This window comes from Teleopsis dalmanni, unplaced genomic scaffold (genome assembly GCF_002237135.1).
Source record: "Teleopsis dalmanni isolate 2A unplaced genomic scaffold, ASM223713v2 unscaffolded_contig_0338, whole genome shotgun sequence".
In the NCBI taxonomy this organism is placed as follows: Eukaryota; Metazoa; Arthropoda; class Insecta; order Diptera; family Diopsidae; genus Teleopsis; species Teleopsis dalmanni.
The window spans coordinates 1,279-13,833 of NW_024031720.1; the positions used below are offsets into that span (position 1 = coordinate 1,279).

A 12,555-nucleotide genomic window follows, 5' to 3' on the forward strand; every position below is an offset into this window, starting at 1 on the left:
TCTACGGTTGCAAAATTTTAAAAATATTATTAACATATTGAGTTAAAATATTAAACGAAATATTAATTTGTTTTCAACTATTCATGGATCCAAGTAAAATATCGTCCTGCATTTTGTTTACTTATTTATAGTTTATTAATTAGTTTTAAAATTTCAAAACTAGTTAAGGTTTTTACCAAGAACTAATTATACTATTTTTATATCATACTTTTGATTGAAGTAGTCGAAGCTGAAAATTAAAATCCTTGAAGTATTTTCATGACTTTTTGCAAATTACATGTCATTATCATGCTTTATCATACTTCCTCAACAACAGTCAATTTAATTTGCTGTATTTTATATTGCAATTTACTTCCTTTCAGGATTCGTTGGCAAAGGAGTTGGCTTCGCCGATCGCGAATACCTCGTTTGGTATATACTTTTTGTTATATTTGTGCCGTACGCAATGTTGCCGCTGCCGCTGAAGTGGTGCGTCGTTGGTGGCACCATAACAGCCAGCTGTCATCTGGCCGTAATTACAATAATTAAATTACAGAACCAGGAAGTAAGTTTGTTGCTATGAGCTGCTATACCAACTCGTAAAAAACTTTATAAACAATTTACTATGCTAACAATCAATGATTTCCCCTTTATGTACTGCTCTTGTCTAATATCCTTAATTTACATTGTACCATAATGTCCTTGTCTTGTATCTACTAACTTACGAAGTTTCTTTGTTTTTGTTTTTGTTTTTGTTTATATTTGCCTTTTGTTTAGAAATCGAACTGCATTTTATTTCAAATATTTGCCAACTTTATGCTTTATACGGCAATAAACGTAGCTGGGATGTACACCAAGTATTTAACCGACAGAGGTCAACGCTTGGCATTTATTGAGACGCACAAAGCCATGGAACATAAAAAGGAATCAGAGAAGGAACTACAAAGGACACAAAAACTTTTGGACTCAAGTAAGTTAAGTTATTTTTATTACGATTTGCAAAATTATATATTTTACTTGTAAGTAGTTTTTTTAGAGAGGTTTCGTAGTAATTTTTCCATTTAAAGAATATCTATTTAGTATTTCATACGTGAATGAGTATCTTGTGTTGTTATTTGAAGTTTTTAATTTACTACGAATGACGTACGAAAGTGCATTTTAATGTCATTTCATGTTAATGTAAACAAACAACTTCATTTTCAGTTCTGCCCAACATTGTCAACAACCAGATTCGCACGGAAATGTACAAAGGCACCGATCCGATGGTGGAGACACAATTCAATAAACTCTACGTGTACCCGATGCACAACGTCAGTATTCTGTTCGCGGACATCAAGGTGAGTTTGCTTATGCAGGAGTTAAGTAAATAACACATATAAGGCGTGTTAACAAAAGAAGGAGCATTTGTTTTAAATTTATTATTCTGCCCTACATGTGCTCGGAATAATACTCGTACTTTAAATTTATTTCAGGAATGATTATAGATTTTATTGCAAGGTATAATGCGATTGCAACTTTACATAGTCGTAACAGACAGCGACTTAATATATTTTAGGAATAACATTCAAAAAAAGTTAATCCAAAAGAAAATATTTCAGTAGATGGAGTTTATTTCAGGAATTGCAATTCAATGCAATTATTCACTAAGAATTTATTGCAATAAAATGACTATTAAGTGACTATAACTAAAAGGATTCAGAAAAGTAGGTTTTAGAAATATTCCACAGTTAAAAGATCTCTATTATTGCATATCAAAACATATGGGAGAGGTTTTTAAATCTGATATGAACGCTCCAAGAAAAACTTTCTTATTAAATTGGCTATTACAGACGCAAGTCGTCCTTGACTGCGCCCAGTAACCTCCGCCAACCAGCCAGAACAGTGACTTCCTCTCGCCAAGAGTCCCTAAATTGTTTGTCACCTGGTCCTTTCATCGAAGATGCGGACGTCATTTACCGCGTTTTCCACTTTCGAGTACCAAATCAAACACCTTTCTAGTTAGAATACTTTATTTCATTCGCATGACATAACCAAACCAGCGAAGCCGCTGAACTTTTATATTCAAGAACAGCACGAAACCCAAAAAACCAAATTAAAATTGTTTGGAAATCGAGGTCAAGCTGACAGTTTTCAATAATCCAGATATAATCCACTCCCACTTTTAAAAAAGCAGAAAAAGATTAACAAAAACTGTTTTTGAGGTTATGAAGTGTTTTAATAGAAATACCTACCGAAAATAAGCAGATTAGTCCAAGGCTAAATTATAGGGTTTGCACAATGAAAAAGCAGCATCGCACGAAGCCATTGTTATTCAAAAGTTTTTGGCGAAAAAAATCAAATTTTTTTATTTGTCAAATACACTACTCCCTAATATGTCTTCGTCCAACTTTTTTCATTTCTCAAATTTCTAATTGCCACTTAAATGAAGCCGTTGCGAGTTAGTTGCGTCTACAAAAGATAATTTGCTAAAATAGTTCAGTGCAGTATCACTGAACCAACCAACAAGAAATATATAAAGAATTAAGTATATCATATCATGGCACTCGATGATGTCACCGGAATGAAATATGTGGAAAATTGAGTTAATCAATGTGTAGACTCATTATGTTGAGTATGGCATTCGATGGGTCACCGATTAAATTTGTTAAGAATTGAATTAATCGCTGAGTTCGGGCACCAGATCTAAATATGTGGAGGATTGAATTAATTCGAGGGGATCACCAGAATATTGGCATTCGTTGGTGTCACCGTATTGGAATTTGTGAAGAATTGACTTAATTATAGTACTTAAGTCACCGAAATGAAATATGTGGGTGTATGAGTTAATAATGACTCTCAAAGGGTAGTCACCGGAATAAAATATATGCCAGATTGAGTTAACTCAGCACATAATGGTGTCACCAGAATGAAATATGTGGCGGATTTGATTAAATATCTACTTCATCTACTTTATCCAATAATTCTAGATACTTTGTACTTCAAATTATTTCAATCAGTTTCATGTATTCACAGAAAAGTAATAGTGTAATGATATAAGGAAAAATCCATCAAATGAGGCCAATGTAGAGAAAGAAGAATGCCTTTTTTATTGAAAGCAGTTATGCTTTGTTAATTGGAAAGACGATCACATGACGCCGGAATATTCAGGTTAGGTTGGATTAAATTATTTTGGCGACACTAAGGATTCACTTAGGTGTATTAACTCACTGCGTTGCAGTATAAGAACTGAGGGCTTAAATTTTTTGAATCTTTAAATCTTTAGCAAAAATCAAAATGTGTGTTAACAAGAAACTTCTGGAAATGGACATGATCCTTAAAAAAGTAAGCCCGTACCATAGTTAATCGACGCATAAACTGGGCAGTAAACTGGGAACACTATCAACTTGTGTACAGATGCCTGCATATCCATTGCTATACCCACCTTCTATTAAATTACTCAATATAGAAAAAGTCGTAGCATTATGCCATAATCTTTCAAATGTATCGCAATATTATCTAAAGCACCTTGTCTAGCTTGCAGTTACCGAAAACATCGCTATGATCCAGAGTAGAGAAATATTAAACCGCATCGACATCTCATTCAGAAATGTGTAGCAGTCAAAATACTGTTCCGGATGTGAATTGGACTGGACTCAGTGACTATCTGATAGCATACGTATATTTCGATGCCGTATATTATTCACGTCTAGACAAGCTATAGCTTTCAAAATAGCAATCTCTTCCGTCTAATAAACATTACAGTGATCAGAAATTCCTTAATATATAGATTTATTGATTCCCTCCAAGTAAATCCTTTGCCTGCTCCACTACCTGCTCTACTACCTATTGTCAGTATAAATGATTAAACTCTCTTCTAAAAAGGGACCTCCCAACAGCCAGGTATCTCCAGATGGAAAATTGATGAAAGAGATATTCATGAAAGACAATGTATATAAAAAAAATTATATTTATAATATATACCTATATAATAATTTTTTTTTATTTTGCTGTAATAACATTTTAATTAACTATACCACATCTCTGCACAATAGACCCTTTGCCAATAGTTCACGACTTTTCAAAAATTTTAAAGTTTTTAAAAAATTTATGACATTTTTTACAAAAATTAATTAAAATAACTGTCAATTATTTTATTTTGAAAGACATGTACACATACATATAAAAATAATTTTTTGTAAGGTTACTAACTTTTTGGTGCTCTTATTTCTTTTGACAGGGTTTCACGGAATTGGCCAGCAAAACATCAGCACAGCAACTCGTGAAAATCCTGAATGACCTTTTTGCTCGCTTCGATAGAATCGCAGAGGTGAGTATGGATTCTACAAAAAATAAATTTGAATTTATGTAGAAATCTACTATAAAACCGTTTAGGTGAGCTTAGTGGGATTGGTGGTGCATGTGTGATGGCCACATTCGGTGAAATTTTGCATAATATTTATAGCAATTTAATTTTTAGATACGAGTATTTCGTGAATTTTTAAAACACATTATTTTCTGTTTATCTTTTTTTTTTGTGTTAATAATCTAGATTTAAGATAGTTAAGTGTCAAATGCAAAAAGTGCAAAATTCACATTTTGGTTGTTATGAAAAAGCAAAATTTCAATTATAATTTGCATTTCTATTTCATGGGAAATTCAATTTTCACACCGAAAAAAATGCAGATGACACTAATCAAATGTGATATCTGCAATAAGTATGAAATATTTTAAATAGAAAAGAGATATATATATAAACTTAATAATATTTTGGCGCATATGACAATGATTATAGGACTTAGGTGCGTAGGATTCAAGTTTGTGGGACATAAGTTCGTATAATTTAGCACTTTTAGTTTTTGAATTTTTTCTAAATTTAAAAATCACATAAATAAAATAGAGTAAAAATAAAATAGAGTAAAAATGATATATGTATTTATATATATGTATGTCATATAATCGCAAAGTAGAACTAACAGGACATTGTAAACTAAAATACCACCTTACCAGTCTTGGTATATATACAGACGGAAACTGTATATTCTTCGAAGAGCATGAAGAGTCATCCATACAAGAAGCCAGGCATAATAAACAACGAATGAATACCTAAAGTACCACAACACATATTAATAATAACAGTGTAAAAATATCAAACACTACAAATTTAATTTAAGGAATCCCTAAAAGTAGGCAATAAATTTTAAAATTAATGAAACTTCAATAGATCTTTAATATATCGAATAATGCTCGGAAAAATTGATATAACTCACTGCAATGCTGAAAAATACTTATTTAATATCATTTCTAATAGATGTGCCTTCTCAAAAAGGCATTACATGTATAGCCATATGTTTAGCATTGTATCAAAGATCTAGATAATAAGTCTAAACATTTTCTAATCTTTGATTTTTTGGAATTTGCAATTATAGCTATAAATACAATTCTGACTTTACTTAGTTGCGTTGATAAGTTCCAAATATAGCACAAAATTTGCATATTTTTTTACTTAAAACCCATTTTATCGTTCTTTAGAGTATATTCAACTATAAAATGAAGCATACTCAGTCTTATAAATTTCATCACTGCTTTTGCATCTTATTCTCTCCAAATGTCCAATGTTAAATTTTTTAAATTGCTTTACCGTTTTCTCCATAGCAAAATTCTCACATGTTATGTATGTATAGTGCGGTCACAATCATTAATTTTTCTTCGCTACTGAGATCGGTGCATAGTTGTTGGAGTATTTATCTAAAACTACTGTAGAAAACCCGAGATTATACTTTGTTAAGAGTTGGGTTGTCGACCCATGTGAGGTTAAGTAAATTATTTGAAAGGGTTTTTTAAAATATGCATTAGCCAATAATTTCTAGACACTTTGACAATTGTGAAATAATTTAATATTTAATATAAGGACCACTTCATTTTGGAACCTTTTGTTTATCACCCACTTTGATGTTAGTTAGCCATTAATGGTATTCACTTTGTTTTGGAAATACTGTTAGCTTCAGTGTTTTTTATGAAGCTTACGAAATCTGTTACTCCACTAAAGTGGAGTATGGTATTACTGAAACCTCTTGAGCATGTTAAAGTGACAGTTCTTCAAAAAGTCTGTTAAAGTTCGTTTCACTATTTTAATTCTTACTACCTTATTAAATTATTAAGATATTCAATACCTAATTTAGTTTAACAACAGTTGTAAGTCGTAAAATCCTATGTTGTCATTATATTGTAATATTATGACTTAACAGAAACTATTTTATTTAATAAGAAGGTTTTCGGAGCAGTTGTGAATTGTTGGAATTCACACTGTTCGAAAAACGTCTCTATGAAAATATTCCTATATTTTTAATAGATAGCAATTTTTTGAATATTTTTTAAAAATTTTTGTTTAAAATATTTGTAGCGTTTGACCTTCAGTTTCCCTTGTTTTTAGCTGCATTTTCAGTTAATGGATTAAAAAAAAAAACTTATTTCATATTTTTTATGCTAAAATAAAAGAAACTGCGTTCTTAAAAATTTGTATATAAAACGAAACACTTACCAATCTGGACATGTTCATCGTAACCCCACCATTTCACATTTTACATTACATTAAGTTTATGGGAGTATAAATTTTTTCTTATATGCAAATTATGAGCTATCGATGCAGCTCTGCTTCATTGGCTCCAACGTAAAGAAAACTCAATTTTAATATTAAAATCAACTTGAAAATGATTTATCATCCTATGTTTCCTTATTGCTTCAAGGATAATCACTGTTTACGGGTTAAATTGCTGGGCGATTGTTATTATTGCGTGTCCCAATTCGAGAGCGATAACTGGAAAACACGTCCGGATCATGCAGTTTGCAGTGTCGAGACAGGACTTCACATGATAAGAGCTATTAAAGATGTCAGACTGCACACGCATGTAAGTAAAAAAGAAAAGAGTTTTTATGTTAAAATAATAAATAAAATCAACACACACAAAAAATTGTGTGTAAATTCATTTTTTATTTATTACCTTTTAAATTTTTAAAATATTTTTCGGAATCGTTTGCATAAATACCCAAGCACCCATGTGTATGCATGTTATGGGCACAGTGGCCCAAAGGTGCTATATCATAAATATGTGCCATGTGTTGGTATATTTATACTAGATGGCATGTGTTCAGCTTTAGTGTGTGAATGAAATTCTGCATGCAAATTTTTAGCAATGCTTTGGGCTGCAATGAAATATTCAACAGATTTGAGTAAAAACCAAAGATTCATAAATTTTTATACCATTTCCTTTGCACTTTTGCCTTATATTTCATTTAATATTTTATATTTCCTTTAATAAATGCAGTATGACAGCTGAAAGCAAAGATTGTTTGTAAATCATTTGTATGCAAATGAACTAAATATCAATCAAAAGCAAAAAGGTCTTAATTTTTTACTCCTAAATAAACTATTTGGAAATTTAATAGTAATATTAAAAATGAATAATAATAAAGATATAAAACTAAAAGGAATACAGTATTGCATTATTATCTTATATATTTTTGCTCGAAATTACTGCACCTGCCTGCAACATAATAAAGTAACATAACTCATACGCTCTGTTGCACCAATAAAGTGCACAACAAAGTAGCGCTGACAAAGTGATAAACGGTAATGCTGGCAATGTGATATGAAATAAATAACAAAGCTCCAGAGTCAACCGTATTAGTACGTTTTGATGCGGGCCATTTTCTGTAAACAAACTGTCAATTTTACTCTTGTGGTCCTAAGTCCCATAAATTGAAACAGAATACATTTAACTAATCTATTCACCAATTTGTTTACATTTGAACATATATTTCATCCTTCTATATGTGTTCATATTCCTAATCCTTTTACAATTTTAATTACAGGTCGATTTAAATATGCGCATTGGCATCCATAGCGGTTCGGTTATGTGCGGCGTTTTGGGTAACAAAAAATGGCATTTTGATGTTTGGTCAAATGACGTTATAATTGCCAATCACATGGAATCCGGTGGAATACCAGGGTGAGTTTAATAATTTCAACAAACAATTAAATCGTGTTTATGTAGAATAATTGATAAATTGAAAAATGATATGAGAAAATGTAGCTGAAATAATTTCCATAATCATAACAATTAATTGCTTTTGAATAGGAAAAGCATGCGAAATACATATAAAATAAATATAAAAAAAGTTTTTGGCAACTAAATGAAAAGTAAAAATATTGTAAAATCATAAATCATTATTATTAGAAAATAAAATATGATATAAACGACTTTCTCATATCTCTATCTAGTGTGTGGTAACAAAACGGCGCCTACGCACAAGCTAGGTGAGAAAGCTATGCTATTACTTAAACCAACCCACCAACCAACAGCTTGAACTAAAAGAATATTTTAGTTCTTATACTATATAATATATAATATATATATAATATATAGTATATAATATATAGTATAGTATTTTATACTATAGTATAGTATTTTCACTAGACGCAATCCTATAAACTAATCTACATATGTATTAGGACTATTAATAAACACTTCAACATGCTTTGATATTTAGACTCCAGTTGAGCCCATTGAGTTCAACGACCTGCCATTTAAAGTTACTCACTTACTAAGTTGACCATTACAGACGTGAGTCGTTCTTGGCTGCGTCCAATATCCTCCGCCAGCCCGCCCGATCAGTAACTTCGTATCTTCTACCGCGTTTTCCACCTGCGGATACCGTAGAATTTTTCTCTCGAATGCTCCTTTTCATCACTGTTGGTAATTGTACATGTTCTGCAACACACAGCAGGTCAGACAAGAGACTTATAGAGCATAATTTTGATTTCTCGAGACAGGCCTTTGTTTCTCAGTTGTATGATTAGCCTAAAATAACAGCTGTTGGCAAGAGTTATTCTTCGTTGAATTTCTAGTCTAACGTCATTATTAGTGTTAACGCTGGAATCCAAATAAATTACGCCCGCTGGAAGTGCTGAACCAATTTTCTAGCAATCATTAAATTTTCAGAAATCAGTAGTAAATAGATAGGAAAAATAGTAGTAAAAAGTAAAAAAGAATTTAAATCTACTTAGAATGAAAAATCTATTAGCATTTAAACTCGATGAGTCGAAGCAGCTATTTGAGTGTTAGTATCATTTAATCCAATTCTTGAAAGCTGGTAATACACTAGAGTAGGTGCAGTTCCAGTTACTAATGTGAGTTCAGATCTACTTAAACTGAAAAGCATATTAGCTTTTTTATTTCTCATGTACTATTTGGTTTCTGTAGCCGTTTAATAGACAACTTCAAGTCCTTTAAGGAAATTAAAAACATCCATCTCTGCAAACATGTCGGGTACTTTATTACAGTCCCTTTTCTTGAATGAAAGTATCCAGATAAGTTTTACTATATTTATACTGACTAATTCTCACATAAACTTTGAATGCCCTTGCATCAAGTGATTCGAAATTGTATTCGATATGAATATAGAATAGTGCTGCCCCTGCCAGCTACAGCCGAAGACAGATTTATGATCATTTTTTGCATCAGACTTCTTTTGCAATCAAATCAAAGGCTACATGGTGAACCCTTTTCAAATATAGAACCACTGACTTTGTACATAGAAGCAAATCAGAAGTATTTAGTCTAATATCTGTTTAACAGGATAGTGAACCATAGGACGGGTCTAAACTCAGCCTGTCCTGCAGTGTCTCTTGTATTACTTGTCTACCGGAGTTTGAAGAAAGAACACCAAAAAACCTGCTTTTCTAGCCTTCTAAACGTCTCCTAGTTAAGAAATTATTTTGCCATGGAAACATTTGCTATTATTCTGTTATTTATAGACTTGATTGGTAATTTGGCAAGTATGTCTTTTTTAGATGTCTAGTCTTTTTGAAACACTTTCACAAGTGCAAGTGACACTTCTTTAAGCATGTATATTTTTTTTCATATAGAAAATTATATTAATAAATCAAAATTCATTTTTGCTAAAACCTATAAAATTTAATTTACAAATTCCAATTCAAATTATTTTTACCTGTTCACTATGTACTACACTGAGAAAAATATGTTCTAACCTCATACTAATTAAATTGATCTAATCATTTTGTTAGAGCAAGTTTATCTCATGTGGTAGAGAAGATATAAAAAACCAACATGTGGTAAGGTTGAACCAACATGATGTGTCGAGTAAGAATATTTCGACCTAAGATTTAGTTAAAATCTGGTTAAATCAACCAAATTATTTTTCTAAGTGTAGGTACATTCGGTTGGGTATTTACAACTCTATGTGGGTTGATTGTGAACTAAATATAATTTTTTTGTTCCCACAAATTCATGATATATAATCCTTTTACAGTTAAATTTTATTTAATTTTCTTCAATTTATTTACAACTTGAACTAAGTACCTTTCCTTTGAACCTTGAATATGTAGGTATACATATAATGAGATGTGTAGCTTACAGCTTATAGTTCTATATTCTACTAGAATTACTTTAAACGTAAGTGTAAATAACATATGCATTTAAAGTATTATTTAGTAATCTAGATATATTTCGACATCAATTAATTTATGAATAAAACATTTGGGCAAATATTTGAAATTGATTCCAAAAGCCATTACACTCTTAAGTGCTTTCCATTTAATCTTAAATAGTTGAGAATAATTACAATTTAAAGAATTTAAGGTAATTGAAATTCATCAAATGATTCAAATAGAAACTCTTTGAAGATTATTCTGCAGTAAGAGACGTGTACTCGCATGTATCATGTATCTTGTATCTTGTATCTGTATCTTGTATCTGTATCTATATTTATGCATTTAAATGCCACAAGTGAAAATTCGTGTTGAGTTCTGTTCTGTATGAATAAATCTAACATTCTGTTCGACACTTTAGCAATTGTGGCTTTTAATTGAACATGAAATCGAGAGTGGTTGTGGAAAAGTTAAAAGCTACATAAAATCGATTCAAACGAGACAATTTAAAGTTTGTTATGCAAATATTTGATTTTAATTTACAGGCGTGTGCACATTTCGGAAGCAACACTTAAATGTCTAAATGACGCCTACGAAGTGGAACCAGGCAACGGCGGCAGCCGGGACAATCATCTCAAAATGCTGAACATCAAAACGTTCCTCATCAAACGCACTGAACCATTGAGGTGTGCTATGTGCTCGTACTCGTACTCGTACTTATATTTCTAACTGAATAAAAACATCACAACGACAACAACAGCAACAACAATAACATTATTATTGCTAGTTTAATTTAACTGTCAATAATTTTGTTAGAGTTGAACGAACAGAAAAACACTTTTCCATTTCAATTAAATTTTAATACTTTTTTTCTGTAATTTGTTTTTGCTTGTTTAGAAATTTCTCCATGTTTATGTTTCTATTAACTCCTCTTCTTCTCTATTTCTCGACAATTTTCACAGACCCAAACGTCGTTTTGGCACGCGTAGCAGTCAGCATCTTGCGACTACCAATACTAGCGCTAGCACACCAACGGCCGCAATTCCTAATTCCAACATGGCAAACATTTTTAACAAATCAAATTCCACAACTGGTGTACTTGTGGAGCAGCCACTTCCTGCGCTGCATCCACTTCCTCCGCATCCGCCGCTTGCTGTGGTCAAAAAGAAAAACATTTCATTAAACTCGCTACCAAATGTGGTTGAGGGTGTCGCCTTGGGTTCGAATATGCCTTCGCCAACGGCCGCGTCATTGCCCATGGAACATCAATCGAAATCGAATGGTGCCAGTGTGCACAATTTGGCGGACACGATAGATAGTAAAACAATTATCACAGAGGATGAACCGACTACGGAGTGGATACCGGAAATTCCATTTAAAAACGTAGGTGGTCAGTCAAAACAAACTAAACAATATTTTCCCAGACGAAGTTTGCAGTGCAGTGCAATGCAGTGCTCTGCTTTAATTGCAAAATTTAATTAAAAAATGTTTTACTATTAATTAAATGCACTTCACGGCGTACATTGACAACTGCCATCATCCAATTTTCTATATTTAGTTCCAAGCAAATTGATTGATGCATTTTTTATTCTGCTAATGTACTTTTAATAATTTTTAACATAATTTTCATGTCTTTTCATGTTTTTGCCAATCAGTTGAACTCACCGGAAGAAGGACTGAACCGTACTGATTCCATGTTAGGAGATGTAAAACAGGATCATCGTATATCTGTCACTGGATTGGATGAAGAGGTTAGAAATTCAATATGCTTGATTCAATCAGTAAAATAAATAATTATATAAATATTATTAATTAAAATCAATTAATATGGTGTATCAAAATATATTAAAAATTAATTATTGTTTCTTACTTTCCCTAATGAGCTTTAGACGTATTCCACAAAATGTACATAAGGTAGGGTATATAGGTAGGCCGAAAAGTGTACATAAGGTTTGTCATGATGTTTACAATACATTGTAGAAAACGGTGTAGAACCCAAAAAAGTATATATATTCTTGACCCATTTAACATGTTGAGTTCCTTAAGCCTTCTCCATCTGCCGTCTGTCTGTCACAGTTCAAACAATTTCCTCCGTTTTTGAGCTATTTAACTGTAACTTTTCACATATACTTTTCGGAATGTAATCTGTA

At 31.7% G+C, this 12,555-nt stretch overlaps 1 protein-coding gene across 1 annotated transcript; it reads left to right on the forward strand.

Annotated features, from left to right (window-relative positions):
* Nucleotides 1–362: 362 nt before the first annotated feature.
* Nucleotides 363–12,156, forward strand: LOC119663367 (adenylyl cyclase 78C-like; the record flags this gene model as incomplete). Its single annotated transcript, XM_038072978.1, is given in 9 exon segments — nt 363–544; nt 757–949; nt 1,183–1,316; nt 4,196–4,285; nt 6,702–6,863; nt 7,828–7,964; nt 10,951–11,091; nt 11,368–11,788; nt 12,061–12,156. Coding segments are annotated over 9 exon segments (1,556 nt in total), but the record flags the coding sequence as incomplete, so codon positions are not given.
* Between the last annotated feature and the right edge of the window lie 399 nt (nt 12,157–12,555).